Here is an 18,163-nt window from a genome sequence, read left to right as displayed (position 1 = left end):
CTCTTTCCTTTGATGTACAGTCAGACAACACAAAAAAAACTCCATTAAGTCCTTTCAATCTGTGGCTTAACTATTGCTTGGTATCAGCCTAAAACAGCTGTTGAAGCTCTCTGCAAGCACAGCTATAAGTTAGTTAGTCTCCTGGGGAAAATAGGGCCATGTGTACCAGCCACCACTGAGGTGTTCTTACTGAAGTACTTGCATGTAGACAGCACCATCCTGAATATCTGACAAATCCTTCTCCTGAAGCAATGTTGATCTCTCCCAACAATGAATGCATGTCAGAAAGACAAATACCACCTGTAGCAATTGCCCCTGTTTGTTAGATCTGTCTGACATCCCTGAGTTCCATCCACTATGTAGCCCACATGAGGCTGGTAACTCTGCCAATGGCTGACTCTTCATATAGTGCTTGGATGAAGCCTCCCCATCCCTGTGAGCTCTCTTCCAACCCAATCCCCAACACCCCTTCCCCTTTGCTGCCTCTGTGCTCACTGAGTTCAGACTAAACATGTTCCTCTCGCTTGCCCTCCACAGAGGACTGTGCACCAGCTGTGATCCTTAACTCCTGAGTTGGCACTAGCCTTTGCAAGGCAGTGTAGTCAGGCCCAGCACTGGACTCAAGTTCCTGTAGAGGACTCCTTGGCATTCTGGAGCTAGTACAGCTCTTCTTCCACTGGTTTTTAGGTATGCTGCAGTAGCACTCTCTTTAAAATACATTTCATCCTCCACTAAGATGGACAAGCCACAGACAGAGGGTGTGGGGGTGGAGAAGGACAGCCAGTCCACCTGGGAAAGGTGGATTAAATATGCAAAGGTCTTCGGAATCCAAAGCAGGAGAAAGAAGCAGAGACCACGCTGCAGGAGACAAATCCAGAGACCACTTGCAACTGAGTGCTTCAAAATCTGAAAGAAGATATTGGAATGGGCAGTAGCAAGGATGTATTCAAGAGGTGATCCTCGAAGATCAGAAGATTCAGAAGAGGACACATAGAAAAAGCTTTTAGCCACTCAGAGTGTCAATCCCACTAAATTATAATTGTGGTGAGAAAGACAACATGTCCTGACATGAAATAGGTACAACGTAAAGACATTATCAGAGGCAAATATATGCAGCTGACTGAGTAATTGCCTACCAGCCAGCTACTCTGCGTTGGCCATAGTGGAAAAGGGAAAAAAGTGTGCGAGGGAAGTGGAAGAAAGCATTTGAGAATTCCTCTTCTGTACAAGCATAGACATATTTCAGTTTCCCCTTGGCCCCTCCCGCAGTGTCCCACTGCCAAGCCAGCATACTTCTCTACTGCTGTGTCCTCGGGTGTCAGGCAATCCAACCGAAAGTGCCTGATGCCTTCCCCAGAATGACGTGCCTTCCCTCAGCATATGCGTAACTGCCCCGGCTCTCTGAGCCAGCCCATGTGCCGCAGCCTGCTGCTGGGCTACCAACACAGGGCATTTCCAAACCATTGCAAGACTTTTATTCCTGGCAAGGCTTTTGTTTAAAGGCTCAGACCTATGTTCCTGCTCACAGTTGTCCTGGGAGAGCAAGGCATCTGACACCTCAGCAAGCAGACCCAGCTACACAAACACATTGTTTATGCAGAGCCCAGGTTGCAGGCTGAGCAGCCACACTGGTGTGTGCACTGCAAGCCCACGGGCACTCTGAGCCACCCACGCAATGGAGAGGGTCACCTAGGAGGCTGCAGACTGCAGGGTACCAGGAGGCAGAAAGCCATACCCTGGCTCTCGGTGCAAAGCTGAAGCAGTGGGTCCATGCGCTAAATCAGAGAAAAGCTGCAGCGAAAGGGTGCAGGACTGTACATGCCTTGCATGCATATCTGTCTTGCACCTCGCAGATGCCAAGACCTGCAGCTTTTTAGGGTACCTCCTATTTGCCATACCAGGAGAATTGCATCATGACTCTCTGAAGGTTTATACTTATATTTTGGATACATAGCTTAGGGCAAGCTGAGCCTTAGTTGCTGGAAATGACACAACTCTGTAGCATGAGAAGCTACAGTTGTAGATCAATCTGCAGATTACCAAAAGCATATGAACATTTTCCTTTCAAATACAAACAAAAGCAGCGAACGAGATATAATTTCACATAAAAATATCTTTTAAATTACTCAATTTTCCCCTTGTATGTTTATTTTTTGCCTGCCACTTCAATTTAAAAACAAAACCAAAACAAACCTGCTTTAAAAAAACATGTCTTCTTGGACATCCAATCATAAAATTTATATTGAGCTCAGTAAAGTATCAGCCTGGTCCTTGTACATGTGTTTCTATGTTAATAGTAGATCTACTGGACTAAGAGCCAAATTGCATGTATTTCAGTGAAAGACATTGGCAGAAAACTGAGTTACAAATACAAAAAGGATCTTTCTTGCTAGTCTCTGTGAGAGATAGGCCTGATGTATCAACTGCCACTTCCCCTTAAAGACAATACTACCAACTCAACTGTGGGCTCACTCAGGAAGACAAGGAATTAGGGAGAGAGGGATCAGTCATATTGTTGTTGCTGACTCTGCCAAGCCTAGTGCCCCATCTTTTCTAAGGTCTGTAATTCCATGACTCAAAAATAAAAGCCAGGTTAATTTTGCTTCTCCATTTCATTTCACTTTCTAAATGACACGACAAAGAAATTCAAAGTTGCAAATCTTTTTAGCAAATCTGTACTTCTCCTGGCCTTCTTTTCTCCTTTTTCCCTTTGATACTCTTTCTATTCTTTCTTTTTCCCCCCACTCCTTTTCTATATCCTCTGTCTGCCTTTGCTGTACTCTTTTTTTCACTGAAAAAAAGATATTTACCCCAGATCTCGATGCTTTTTGTCCATTACTTGGCCATTCTCAGCTCTCCTGCAGAACACCCTGAATATACCTCAGTATAGTAAAAACTATACTGAGGAAATGAGTGATAAAGACAACTGATATACATTATTTTCCTCAGTCCTCTCTATTGAAAAATGCTTAGAAGGCATCATTGTTGCTGCTAAGCTGTGAGACCCAAATCCTAAAAGGGGTGGCAAGACACATTCTCTCTTGTCCATACAAGTCTTCCCTGTAAGGTTCACAGCATGGAAACAACAGCCTGATCCTCGGGTGTCTTTTCTGCCTACCATCAACATACACAAATAATCCTGTTGGAAAGGTCTGCCTTCACAGTATTTGGGGTTTTGAGAGGTTTTCTTTTCTTTCCTTCTGATTCTCACTAATATGCTGTGAAAGCTCTCTGAAAGCTTCTTCATTCTAATGGAGCATGGGATCCTGAATGGTGGAAGGCACCTCTGGAGGTCATCAAGACCACCCCCTTGGTTAAACATCCAGTTCAAAGCTGGATCAAGTTGCTCAGCTGTCCAATCAAGATTTGCACACCTCCAAGGTTAGAGAGTCAAGTCCATGCTTGACCAATCTCACTGCAAAACTTTTCTTTTTAGTTAGGAAATTTGTTCCATGGTTAGGAAGCACCTTCTCATTCAAAACACACATTTCTATTCACAGTTAGATTAGATCCATGTATTCATTAGTGTCCTATCTGGTATTTGCACTGCTGATAGGAAGCAGTTTTGGTCCCTTCTGAGGGTTTGCTTTGACAGACTAAACTAAGCATCCACTTCCCAGCACAAAGCTCTCCATCCCTGTGACTGCTCTGGGCATCCTTCAGCCTCAGTTCATCTTTGTTTAACAAAGGAGGTCAGAAGCATGAACAATATTTAAATGAAATCTCACAGACATCTTTGAGTCAAGGCAGTAAGCTTCCCTCTCTTCTGCTGGCTATACCTCACCAGACCACCTTAAGACCACATTAGCAGCATATCCACCATGAACAGCAGGGCCCTTCCTTTCCATAGCTATTTCCATTCAGCACATTTGTTGCCACTGCAGCACCTAGCTCATTAATTCCTTTCTCAACATGTACTTACCAACACTCAGCAGAGCTCTCTCACTTTTAGTCAGCTCTGTGCACACTTAACCTGTCTCCTCACAGCTTCCTCATCACTCCATCCCACAAGACTCCATGAAAAGACAGGAAAGAAACATGTATTTCTTTTGTGTAGAAAATAGTTTCTCAAAGAGTCTAATAGCCTGGCACAATCTAACATTGTAAAGTCATGTTTCATTTTATCCTGTTCACCTCACAGCCTCTATTTGCCCTTTCATACAAAATTTTATTGAGAGCTTTGCATATTATTGCAGCCAACCACTTCAGGCTGCCTGGATCACCTCCTCTCTCTACTTTCTTAACTAAGGGGCCCCAGTTTGCTTTTCCTCATATGTGTGTTACTGTCCTCATCTGAGTGGTTTGAAACTAAGAATACCTGCTACCAAGGCTGTGTTTCCATGTACCAGTCCCTTCAAAATTCATATGCACACTTTGCTGCACAATAATCCAGGAGGTTTCTGGAAAAATGCTAGAGTCATGGTATCTTCAACAGCAGAAGGGGCAGAAAAAGGATGACACGCTTAGGATCCAAAATTACTTATGATCATCCCAAAAGTGTGCAAAAAGAAACAAACTGAGCAATAGCTGGCAGTATGGTCATAGCTGTAGAGGCAGCAATCTCTTCAACTCCACCTCTACTGTCAGAGTTTAACTGTTGGGTCACAGGGATCCAGAATGCTGCCATAGCCCTGCAGTTTCATTTCAGGTGTTGCTAGGTGAAAAAACAGCGAGGAGAACAGATTAAATCATGGATGAGAAGTTAGCTACCAGTAGGTGAGATTTCCGTTTCTTTCTAATCTCTTTCTTTGTTGAGACATGTCTCTTTATCCCAGTTGTGTTATCATTTTCAATCAGCATTCTCAGCAAAATTTTCAGTTACCAGCACTCCTATTACAGTACTATTAGTTAAAATAGCTTTTGAATGTGGGGAATATAGAGAAGATGGATTTGGTTGGCCTCCTTTCATTCTTCTTGAACTTTTCTTCAACACTCTTGAAGTGGCAAAAAACTCTTGGTACAAGAGGTGCCTGTACAATAAAATATCTTCTTCAGTAATCTTTAAGGAATGTACAAGTAGAAATTTATTTTAAAACAAATTTTAATGTGATACTCCACATTTTAAGTCTCACTTTCTAAGTTGAGATACGGTTGTGAATAAAATCCCTAACCCTCTGCTCAAAGCATACTATAAATGTCCTGCCACATGTTAAGTGGAAATTCTGAAATTTCATCCTACAAATTTAAACCAGACCTGACTCTTTCATCTGCTAAAGCCCTTACAAAACCATCATTAAAAAGGCTCTGAAACATCGCACAAGCAAGAACTGCCAGCAACAGTAACCCCAACCTTCTGTTGCAGCTCAGTGGTAAGAACAATAAGCTTAAAAGTTAAATTTTGTTGGCACCTCTATTTAGCTAGGAGAAATGGTAGCTACATGGTATGAATTGTCAAAAATTAGATTTACCAGTACCGTAAACTATCTGTAATGAATAAAATGCAGAAGACTGGGAAGTTAGAAGTCAGCAGAGAGAAATGACGCAAATCATACGAATGTGAACGGTTATTTGCAATAGGATAAGGATACATTATTTACATAAAGCTGACTATTTACTATGCCTAAGAGTGATGTTTTATGCCAGTATATCACGTGGCTTTTTCTCCTGGTACTCTCTTGCTTTAATTTATTTTCAGGAAACGTTTAACATATTACTGCCATGTTGCATAAAACTGCCTGAGAGCAAGGTAACTACATCTGCCTGATGAGAAATGTGCACTGGGGCTGAAGGCTTCAGACAGCATACCTCAAAAAAGGCTTGGTCCAGCAGATATCCTCATCTGTTTGGCTACTGTGTGGGCATGATGTCACCAGCAGTGTCAACAAGGTTACTCAGAGACATGAGGATAAGCACCTATTTGCAGGTCTTCCACATCTAAGACAACACTGAAAGGAGCTGGAGAAATGGAAATGTAAACCAGAGACACTGAAATATCTCAAGTTAACTTTCACAACACAACCCTTTGGTGAACATTAAAGAAAAATTCCAGGCTGTGTGGAATGTCTGAGGCTCCCTTCAGAGCCAAGGCTAAAATTTACATTGTAGATCACCCCTCTACCAGAGTTTCTCCACTACAAAGTGATGCATGATCATAGTTACTGACTGTCCTACAGCAGGGAGAGAAGCCAATTCCTCATTGATTCCTCCTCGCTCTGGGTCTGTAAAATGCCATGTTGAGTTTGCAGCAGCTTTGCTATGAATCAGCTGGAGGAAGCTTGAACCCAAGGTGTGGGACTGCCCCTGGATGGCTAACAGTTTCAGCTCCCTCTCACTCCTGTCACTGTCAATATAGCTGACATTTAGTACAGCTGGCTGTACGATAGTATAGTAGAAATCACAGAATCATAGAAAGGTTTGTGTTGGAAAGGATCTTAAAGATATCCTAGTTCCAACCACCCTGCATGGGCAGGGACAATTTCCACTAGACCAGGTTGCTGAAAGCCTCATCCAACCATTTCCAGGGATGGGGCATCCACAACCTCCCTGGGCAACCAGTTCCAGCATCTCACTGCCCTCACACTAAAGTATTTCTTCCTGATGTCTAATTGAAATCTACCCTCTTCCAGCTTAAAACCATTACCCCTCATCCTATCACTACACACCCCGGTAAAAAGCCCCTCCCCAGATTTCTTGCAGGCCCCTTCAGGCACTGGAAGGTCACTTTAACATCTCCTTGGAGCCTTCTGTTCTCCAGGCTGAACAGCCCCACCTCTCTCAGCCTGTGCAAGATAAGTGCTGTCTACAGTATAGGTATGGGGCACAGCTGGAGAACCTGTGCTCCTTTTCTGCATCAGGAAGAGGACAGCTGTGTCCTTCAGGACCACAGCCAAGATGAGGGAAGCTGTGGTTGGGAAAGCCTGTCACTGTGTTGCTTAATTACCTGCTTGGTGGCAGCGCTGGGTGCAGAGCAGGCCCTGCGGCATCGCACCGGCAGGCCCTGCCCCTGGGCATTTACCTTTGAGGTTTAACATCATCTTTGTCATCCTTGCAGCACCCTGCCAAGCTCCAGAGACAGGGACATCACGAACCAATGGAGCCCTGTAATGATCAGTTACACTTTCTTTCCTAACCGATAGAACAGTGGTCTCTGCCAGAACCCCTTGCAATGCCCAAACCTCCGCGCTGTTTGACACCACTTATGGGACACCTTGCTGGGGGAAGAGGGGCTGGAAAGCTGCCTGTTGGGAAAGGGCCTGGGGTGTTGATCAACAGCCAGCTGAACATGAGCCAAGAGTGCCCAGGTGGCTGAAAACACCAAGAGCATCCTGGCTTGTACCAGACAGAGGGTGGCCAGCAGGACTAGGGCAGTGATTGTCCCCCTGGTACTCAGCACTGGTGAGGCCACACCTCAAATACTGTGTTCAGTTTTGGGCCCCTCACTACAAGGACATCGAGTTGCAGGAGCGAGTCCAGAGGTCAGTGAAGCTGGTGAAGGGTCTGGAGAACAAGTCGTACCAGGAGCAGCTGCAGCAATTTGTGTTGTTGAGTGTGGAGAAAAGAAGGCTGCAGAAGACCTTACTGCTCTCTACAACTACCTGACAGGAGGTTATAAGCAAGGTGAGGCTTGGTCTCTTCTCCTAAGTAACAAGATCAAGAGGAAAGTAACAAGAGGAAATAGCCTCAAGCTGTGCCAGGGCAGGTTTAAATTTCATATTAGGAAAAATGTCTTCACTGAAACATTTGTAAGGCACCGGAACAGACTGCTCAGGGAATTGGTTGACTCACTATCCCTTGGAGGTATTTAAATGACGTGTAGATGTGGTGGTTAACGGCTGGACTTGATGATCATTAAAGAACGACTCTACTGTTTTACTATTCTATGTCACCAAATACACAGTAAGTCTCTAAACAGCCACGTCTTCAAATGTGGCCCATTCTAGCACCATTAAAAAAAACCATTCTAGACTCTTATTTCTAATTCATTTCCTGAACAAGACATGAAAGTTGAGCAGCTATTGCAGTTGTCCTACAATTTGGAGATGCTTGGAAACTCTCCTGATTTTTTAGAGCATTCTCAGCTAAAAAAGAATATTTTCTACTGCATGTAAATAACTTCTGATCTACTAAGCCCATTTCAGATCTGAAGGGAAGAAAATTAACATGATGCAAATGTGTCACTGATCTTTTTTTTGCAAGGCTGCAGAGTAACCCTGGCTTGCAGAGGTGTAACACAACAATGCTTTTCATGTGACCTTTTCTTCCTGATATACTCATGCTTGAGAATGGCAGATTAGCAGTGCTAAAGCAAGAGACAAAAGAGAAAAATAAAATAGGAAAGAGAAGTAGAATAAAGACCCGCGCAAACTGTTTCAAAGGACTTTATTAGTGCTTTATTGGGAAAAAAACCCCAATATTTTCTGATGCTAAGTGAGGAAAAGGCATTCCATGATTTTTCTCAGTCCAGGCCAAAATTAGGGCTACCTGAAATTGTCTGTACTTTTTAATGTGATGCTGTATAAACACCAAAAAGAATATCCTAGGCAAAAGCTGATCTGGGGAAAGACATTTTGGTGAAAGAGAATGCAAGTACATGGAGGTTTTGAGGATATAGAAAGAGTATGTATCAACAGAGAATAAACAGCAAACTTCAGCAGCATCAAGAGATATTGCACTTTGAAATTACAGGTTTTTACAGATGTCAGGAGGAGCCAGCCAGGAAAAGGTTCTTCCTGTTTCAACATTTTTTTTAAATTACAATATAAAGTATCTATTTCAAAATCTTTGAAAAAAAGGTGTCGCTCTGGCAGGTGGCCATGGAATGTGTATTTCAAAACAAAAAGCTTGTCACTCCAGAAAACTGGGATTTTGGAATTATAAATTGCCATGGCCCCATTGTGTACTTCGTGACATTTAACCATTGTGCTCTTCTTGTTGCTCCAGGCTATGCCAAGATTACTAGTGCTTCAGAGGCTAACTAAAAGGAAGAAGTGGTAGAACAGGCGGAGAGACTTTGTCCCCTGGCAATGGAGTGTGTTGCATCAATGGCAAGCAAAGGATTTCAAGCCCTCGTCATCTAAGGTTTGGAACCAGTAGTTTCTCCTTTTCTCATATGATCTAACTCACTTTCTTCCTTGTGGTAGCTCAAAAAATTAGATACATTTCTCACTGTACTGACCTTGGTACTGGTCACTTGTACTGGTTCAATGGTACTACTTTTAGAAAAATTTTTTCAAAGCACGATGAGAAGGAGCTAAAGCTCAGAAGAGAATGAACAAATTGTACAGAAAATAGGAGGGAAGGTAGAAAACATTTCCCACTTTATCCATTTGTCTGTCTTTCCTTTTACATACAAGACAGTGCTAGATTTATTATTAATTCAATAGAAATGTTGCTATTGAGTTCACCTGTTTACAGTAATTTTAGCATAGCTTTGAGAAAGTTTTAAAGCAGCTTTCCCTCTGTTTGACAATGATCTTTCCCTTTTGAGAAGCAGCTCTTTTCATTACCCCTGTGACTGGTTCTCTGGAACAATATACAAAAATTTTCTCAATATGGACACAATAAGGAAGCTATGAAACATGAAACAGAGAGTAATGGAATTTTTAAAGATGTTAAAGGAGTCTCCCACACATTTCTTAGCATTGTCAGAAGCCAGAAAATGTCATCTTTGTTTTGCTGACTGTTTGCAGGCTTTTGCTTCTGCAGAGGTTCTTGGTGGATCCAAGAGCCCTGGAAGCTCTGGCTACACCGTCTGTCTGCACACCAGGGCTTCATCATAGAATCACTTTCTTCCAAAAGTTCTGCTTTCCAGAAGTAAGCTCAGGAAATTTGCAGTCTAAAGGGTCTAGCAACCCCATCACATTGCTCAGTAGAAAAAATTGTCAGCTGTGCACCTACCTATTTGGATGGCAAAGCATGCACCAGCAGTGGTCTGTGGCTGCAAAACTCTTCAGCTTGACTCTCTTTGCTGTTTCATCAGGAAAGAGGAGCCCTGTCAAAATCAGTGGAGTGGTAACAGCACAAAATGTGCAATGGCTTTCTGTGGGCAAGGGTATAGGGCTGGCCAAAACCATCATTCAAAGAACAGCAAATACAGTCAAATTATAAACTGGAGCTGGAAGCAGGTGAGGATACATAGTCCATATTAATTCAAATTGAATTTAGCTACTAGCTTTGTCTGTTAATAAAAACTTACCAACAATCCGTGTCTTAAAATTTGCTCTTTTTAAAATCAGGTTTCAAGACTTCATGCTGCTTTGGGAAGTGAATACTATTTTGAGATCTGGTAAAATATTTTTCATGATCAACACAAAGCCACAGGGGTTTTTATTATTTGTTATTGGTATAGTCCTAGGAGTCAGGCATTGTAGCTGGCTCCATCACACTTACACAAGTGTTCCAGCAGACATGAAGTGCCTCAGATAACTGAATGAATCCTGATGGAAACTGGTTAGTATTAAATTCCTTTGATGACTTAGTTTCCAGCTATATCCTCTCCCCAGTCTGACACAGCTGCTCAAATGCCAGCCCAGACACATATGGGAGGTGGTAAGAAAAAGTGACTCTTGGAGGAAGTCAGACTACAGGCTGACAGTGACACCCTCTTGGGTAGCATCTTTCTCGCATTGATATGATAACACTTCTGGAACTATGTGCTAAATACCAGGGAGAAACCAGCAGATTTCACTAAATAGGCATGTGATACCTGGGGTAAACAGGAGACATAGCATGTAGCTCATAACTGCATAGCAATCTCCAATAATTTCTTCTATACGACCTTTAAAAATCGATTACATAGACTGTTACAAACACATAACAAAAATATTGTTAAATGAAACATAAAAGTGTAATTTATCTTTTCTTAAAAGTGCCTGTAATTCTGACCAACATCTTTGCTCTCTCTTTATATTTGCCAAGAGTATTCACAGGGAACAGAGAACACAATCCACTGCCTTCATGTAGGCATGTTGTGAAAGCCTAAGCATTTCATCCTGACAAGTCCAGACAAGCCACATCAGAAAAAACTAGACAATATACATCCCAAGATTTGAGCATTACAAACAGCAGTGAAGAAACTAGGTAAGAGCAGCAGGGAGTGACACTGCAGAGCTGAAGTACAAAGGGAGATAGACAAAGTATTCCTTCTCCACACCAGAACTGCCCTTGACGCATGTAGTTTCCAGCAGAGGGAAGAGATGGGGGTTTTTCAGATCAGAGTGGTTCATCTAGACTGCTTCTGGTTTTTATTTCAACTTTTGATTTCACATGTATTTTTAACATCAGCAGGGGAAACAGAGCGCATTCTGCATTGGGATAAGCAATACCAGGGGACTTTACAGCAAGCAGCACCTGACTGGGGCAGGCAGAGCTGCACTGTTTCCCTGCCAGGGATGGGCAGAATCCCTTCCAAGGAAGGAGTAAGTGACAGCCAGTTTGTTGCATGAGAAACTCTTGCACCAGCCCATAAGAAACCCCAGAGAGATGAACTTTTCCCCCTCAGAAAGCAGATGTCTCTCCCGGGTAGACAGGTTCCTTTGCTGGGGAGGATTCAACACCCAAAATCCTCCCAGATTTCACCACAGACCAGCTCTTCCTCACAAAAGGCAGTCCGTGGAGGAAGTAAGGCTTTCATCCCTGCCCAGGCTTAACCAATTGCTCTGAGGTCAGAGCAACTCCCTGGGAATCACTTTCAATTTCTGCCCAAAGGCCAAATTTCTTGTACTACATATTTGAGCAAACATCTCCTGGAATCCAGGTCAACCCACTGAGGTGGCACACAGGCTCACAACCTTCTCTTTCTGACAAAAAAAAACCAACAAAAAATTGTTCACTTTAAGAGGAGAGATTAAAAACATTTTGGCCAAAATTATTCTTAGGAGTTGGGGGACTTTCCTGTAAAGTAGAAAATCTCAGTTCATAATCCCTTCAAATAAGGAAGAGATATGATTCAACATCTCCCACATCCTGGTTGAGCAATCTAAATAAAAAGCACCAGTCCATCTAACTGGCCATCTGAAGGAAAATCCCAGTTGCACCTAGACCAATTGGATCCTTTGGTGATGGGATCAAAGTTCTTACAGCTGGTTTGGCTCCCAGGATACTTTTCTTTAATAACAGCAGTGTGGAAAGAGCGAAGATTACAGATCCAATGTATTAATCCTATTATAGTGTGCCAACATGTAATTAGAAGGGGCTACTGCTATTGCAAGGAGGTTCCCCTTCACAAATTCAATCTACAACTGTAAAGGAGTTTGCTAGAACTCACACAGAAAGGAAGAAAGACCCAAAACCCCCTATGTGTAAGGCACTTTCTGAGCAGTGACTTGCAGATTTCTCAACAAGATGGTAAGGCTGAAGTGGCAAACCTCACAGCAGCTCCACCCTGTCACTACAGGACCCTTGAACTAGAAAACCTTCATGAAACTGCACAATAGTTATTGCACAGTGCATTTTGGTTTTCCTGTCATTCATCTCCTAAGGAAAAATTCCAACACATATAAACTGCTAATGTTGTCTCACAGAAGGAACACACTGAAGCCTTGCATCAGATTCTGGCAATGGAGTTACAATACTTTTATCAGTGGCCCTATTCAGCAGTGCCACCACATTATAGCATATGTAAAAGATAACCCTCCAGCTGGACAGTCTCCATGACTCATTACACTCACGTGGGACATAAATTACATCTACCCGCCTTCAGTTCTATTTCCCTATTCTGATCTCTGGTAGAAATAAAGCTTTCCGAAGCATGAGAAGTACTATCTCTTGCGTCATGTTGCATACAGTGGCAAAAATAACCACTGATACTACCCAATTTCTGTTCTTAGCGGAGAAAGAAACTGCTGCTATCCAGGAAAAAACACAAAAATATTGTTAAGTGACTTGGGTTACGTGTAAATGATTTACCATGTCACAGAAAGGCAATCACTAGTAAAAGCAGGAGGATGTACAGCTAAGTGTCAAACTCAGTGAGACAGCAGACCAATAAAGAGATTATGAACACCAAAAAAATTAAGCATGAATGAGGGTAAACACATTTAGATCTACAGATGTCTCATTGAGCAATACATCAAACTTTTACGTAAGCGTGAAATAGATCCTCTGGTTACTGAACTGAACCAGACTTGCTGTGCATTCAGGAGTGTGATTGCTTTATGGGTAAACACTGACACCCCTTCGGCTCTCAGAGAGAGAACCTGCCTTTTGTAAAACAAAACCTACATTTAATGTACTACATTAAAAATAGCAAACAATAAAGACAGCAAATACCTATACCATTCCGCACCTTCCATACACTCCGGCTTCTTCCTGTGTTCTCTTCTCAGCTTTGTCGTCTTCCGTGGTGACTGAAAAACTTCACTTTTCTTGTTATACAACTTCTTTGAATTTTCATCTGTCATGCTCAGAAGAGAGCTCAAAGAGAACAACAAGTTCCTTAAATACAAGTGGAATTAACAGTAAATTTATTTTTAAAAGGGGACAGAGATTTTCTATAGAAGTACAGCTCAGCAATTATTTAAAACACAATACTCATAAAACCGGATCCTTGTCAAAGCAGTGGGTGATGATCATGAACAAGCCGGGTAACAGTTAGTGGGCAGGTATAGTGCTTGTGAAAGACAAAAGGCCACCGGGGTATTTCTAACTTGGCCAGTTCTCTGCTCCAGTGCCTCATGCAGCCCTGCAAAGAGGCATCGCCCACCACACCAGGCACACTGCGCCCTGGTGGAGACAAAGCAGGAGCTACCTTCCTTCTGCGAGAAAAGTTTGGGGAATTGCTTCCTGATGTGGTTTGTCAGTGCTGCCGCAGCAGCAAAATACTCCTAGTGCAAATCTAGGTTCACTGGTGAGTGTTATAATATTACCATTCTGCAGTTAAAATGCCTGCAAGTATTTTGATTTGAAGATATTAAGCGACCTGTGGTATTCAGATATTCTCCAAGAACAGTCGTCACTAGGACCTCTTTCACCTAAGACTGCATACGTGCCAGCCTGGAAGTTGACTACAGAAGACCACAGCATGATTTCTCTTCTTGACACTAAGCAGCTAAAGCTGAAAAACAGGACATAATTTAAAGCTAACTAAGAATTTTTCCTCTAAACCTCTGATTTAGCCTAAGGCATGGAAATTCATGGTATTTGCATATGATGCATTCAAGAAAAAACATTTAAGTCTCTTACTACACATCCTAGTCTTGTTTAAACATTATGCAAGTCTGCCTTTAGGGAAAAAAAAATGAGCAATCCCCAGAGCTTTTCACCAAAAAATCCCCAAAAAACTCTGTAGTTCCCTGGCAAACAACCAACAGAGAACCATAGAACTTCTAAAACCACAAAAGCAAAAGGCTGTTAGCCAAGTGCACCAGCATTCTTTGGTGACATGCAGCTTCTCAAAGCCATGTTTGCTTAAGAGAAACATGACCACAGGATATCAATGACCTGTTCAACCTGTTCCCTTCAAACGCAGCACAGGGCACCTTGGTTTAACACTCACATTTTCAAGCTCTTAGCAGAGCCAGTGGTGACCCTTTATTTGAAAATGCACAGGAAAAAAAAAAAAGTCCAGCTTTTGAAGCTTGAGATTTTTGATGAAGCCTGATGAAGATGATACTACCAATTCTTTGTACAACAAAAACTCCAGAAATGTACAGGAGAGGCACACAGACATTTACAGACCCTGTAATACCAGTGAAAGCTCAATATAAGGATCCTTTTAAAAAATGATCTCTAGAATGGGTGAAGCATTCATATCTCAATGGACTACTAAGAACCCATTTGCACTTTTTACAAGATCTGTAGGAACTCAAGATCCCTCATTGCAAGTTCTGAGGGATTCAACCAATCAGCTTTCCACCTCATTCAAGACATTTGGAAGTTACTGGTTTAGTCATTGTCATGATCCCACTTGAATAGTCTACCAATGCCCTTTCTCTTCCACACACAAACTAACACTTCTACAGAAGACCACATTTTTACTTGTATTCCTTCTCTTATTGTCAACAGTACAATCTGAAGTCATAATCTCCAAACAAACATTAGAATAGTGAAGCTTTTTAGAAAGAAAAAAACAGGCCAACCCATCAAACAAATAAATCAGTGGAACATCCTGCAGCTCTAGTAATTCTCCCACTTCTTTAAAATATCTTATTTTTCCATCTAGGAATCCCTTTTAAATAGTCATTTAGTTGACTCAGAGCATCCTGTAAGCAAGGTCTCCTGCTGCTGCCAGCAGCACTGGGTTTTACCTTAGCAGATATGTACCTGCTGGCTGACAGAAGAGGAGTGACATGCTTTGACCATGACAACCCTGCGGTCTGTAAAATTCTTCAGAAGCAGTAGCATTTCCATGCTGGTGTCACCCACCTCTCCCAAAAACAGTCCCCTGTCTGCAAATCTCCCAGGTTATGTATGAGGAGCAAACGTGGCATGGGATTGCTTCAAGGCAAAGTGATTCTAGAAGAAAGAGAACATGCTTTGGAACAGGTCTATGTTGGATCAGTTGCCATACTGATCCTAGAAATCAGAGTTTTACACATGGGATTATCCTGGATTCATTTCCTGGCCATAAACTCACCTTTGTCTGTAACCAGGAGTAATTGTCATGTGTGGATAGTCTGAGAGGAGGTATTTTTTACAGCATTCAGAACTGACCTCTCTCCTCCCACAAAAATGTATAAAAGTAATGCTTATTGCCCAGAAAGAAACAAAAGTTGGATAAACACAGAGAATTTCTGAAAACCCATTTTAAAAAGGATGCAGGCATCTGATTTATAGTATAAATGAAAAGAAAAAAAAAGAACCTGTACAGTGAAGTGAAGAACAATAGAAATAAAAGGATACAAGAGCAGTAATCTGTAGTATTACAAAGATGCTATGCAGGAAAGAAATTCCTCTGTATCCAGAAATTTCACCTTGAAGACTCAGTAATACTACTTACATATTTCAAAGTACCAGCAGGCAAATCTCCTGACCTGTAGCTAACTCATGAGCAAGTGCTGTTTGCTCATAGCTTACTACATTTTGAACAATGTGGCTACTGATGAAGCAGTGTAGTACAGTGCAGATTAATTAATCCCCTCTAAATCCTCCCCCCAAACTTTAACCATCATTATAGACAGATCAGCACAAAGTATTTCTTTTGTGTGCAGTACCAATTTTAAAAGTGGTTTTCCATAAGAAACTGTCCAGAGTAACAGCAGAAGTATTTTAATGCTATTGTGCAAATTTGAGTTCCTCCTTCCCTTGAATGCTGCGTTTTGTCCTTGATTATCAAACTGAGTTTCTAAGGCATTAATGAGCAATTTTCACTGGAGCATGCAAGTATACTTTGTACTTCTGAGAAGTCACACGGACAATCACATAAAAGAGTAAGCAAAACTGCAAAATGCAAAAGGAGACAATAATAACTGAAGGCTTAGAGACGTTCAGATGAATAACAACAGTTGAAATTAGCTTTAATTTCACTCTGATGGTGTAACTACACACATTAGCAAGACTGATCCCCGTGGAACAGTGATCAGTTAACAGAAAGGTTCTCTGGAAATTACTAAGAAACAGACATTTTCATGACACAAGGAGAAAAGAACAAGCTGTAAACTAAAGTTACAACATTAAAAAAATTCAGAGCTACAAGCAAGAGTAACTTACAGAATGCCTGCTGAAAAGGCATTTTAAGGAAATGTCTTCTACCAAGCTTTGTCAATTTTAGGCTTAGTCAGCATTTTCACTTGAGTTTAGTAAAGAAAAGTTTGGCTGTTTGCAGTGAACAGCCTCTGAGCCACCTGGCAGTGGAAGGAAATATGTCTCTGAGACTTGTACGTCCATATGATATCAGGATTTCCTATCCCTGCTGTATCTGCCCCTGATGGTTATCAGAAGGCATCAGAAGGCTTGTTGGGAGCACTGAGCTCTTCTGGTCTGGTTGTTTTAATCCTCTGGCTCCTTGCAATCAGGCCAGTTCATTTGGTACTAGTCACACACACTGTCAGTGCTATGCCTTGCTCTTACACCTGCCCCCACAGAGCTGGTAAGGGAGAGCTAAGGTTACAGAAGTCCATGGCTATGGCTCCCTCAGCCACACACAGGGAACCAGGCAGGGGCAGGTGGCTGCTGCTGAAAACTGCTCTCTCACACTTGGCTTTTCAGTGCTAATAACTTTCCACCAGGCAAAATTCCTGCAGCCCCCTTTCCACTACTGGCAGAACAGGACATTAATTTAAAAAGCAGAAGTACCCTGCTTCTTTCCTGAAGCTCTCTCTCCAAGCTGTTCTTAGAAAATAAATTAGCAACATCCGATTTTTTTTAAAAGGGAGAGTCCAAGTGAGGACACCCAAGTTCAGTCACTGTATCATCTCTCTTCTGCTCTGTTCTCTCCACTCTACACCTTCCTGATAGCACCTCCTGAAGCAGAATCAGGTCTTTCTCTGATCTTCCTTAAGTGAGAAAACAGCACAGATTTCATTAAAAAGTAAGTTTTCAGTTTGGCCAAAATCAGTTGAAGACATTCCAAAAGTCCAGTGTCAGCATTACTTGCACAGTTTGACTCAGCCCACGACCTACTTGCTTCAGCCAAACAGGCACACGTGCCCTGAGTGACGATTTCCTCTGTGAAAGGCTAAAATTCCCACCATACCTCCCAGGTAGGCAGAAAGAGGTAATGCTGCAGATAACAGGAAACTTCGTGGAATTTCCTGCAGCCACCCTCCTGTGGGAGCTGTAAGAGTTTGCTTTGGTCCACTCCCTGTGCACTTAAAGCACATGAACAGGATGTATTTCATCCTGCCCATACACAGTTCACAGGGAAAGAAGAGGCAACTTATGATTTCTACATACCCAGCATGTAAACACGTGTTTAGTTTTGCATATATAAATAATAAAAATACCTGAAATTTCATAGAAGCATAGAATCACAGAATAGTTAAGGCTGGAAGGAATCTTAAGGATAATCAGGTTCCAGCCTCCCTGCTATAAGCAAGGACACCTCCCACGAGACCAAGTTGCACAAAGCCTCATCCAACGTGGCCTTAAACACCATTAAAAGCCATTAAAATATTAAAATGCACTAGGACATATACAAAGATATAAAATATCTAAAGCACGGAGGGAGGCAGGTATGATTTTAGAAGCTTTCTGAGCCGGAGCTGGCACGCCCAGAGGCTGCCGGCGGCGGGACCGGGCGGCTCCGACCCCAGCCCCGACCCCAGCCCCAGCCCCGACCCCAGCC

The 18,163-nt window shown here is 42.3% G+C and overlaps 1 protein-coding gene across 1 annotated transcript in view; it reads right to left on the bottom strand.

Annotated features, from left to right (window-relative positions):
- LOC104397655 (rap guanine nucleotide exchange factor 5-like) overlaps nucleotides 1-6,923 on the bottom strand; it is a 152,421-nt gene extending 145,498 nt beyond the window's left edge. Inside the window, exon 1 of the mRNA XM_010007655.1 lies at nucleotides 6,881-6,923. Within this exon, the coding sequence (XP_010005957.1) occupies nucleotides 6,881-6,923 (43 nt within the window). The remainder of the gene's footprint in view (nucleotides 1-6,880) is intronic.
- Nucleotides 6,924-18,163: the final 11,240 nt, after the last annotated feature.

The sequence above is a fragment of the Chaetura pelagica genome, unplaced genomic scaffold (genome assembly GCF_000747805.2).
Source record: "Chaetura pelagica isolate M959 unplaced genomic scaffold, ChaPel_1.0 scaffold10, whole genome shotgun sequence".
NCBI classification, from domain to species: domain Eukaryota; kingdom Metazoa; phylum Chordata; class Aves; order Apodiformes; family Apodidae; genus Chaetura; species Chaetura pelagica.
The sequence above is the reverse complement of the archived record's forward strand: the minus strand, read 5'-3'. Positions and strand labels throughout refer to the sequence as shown.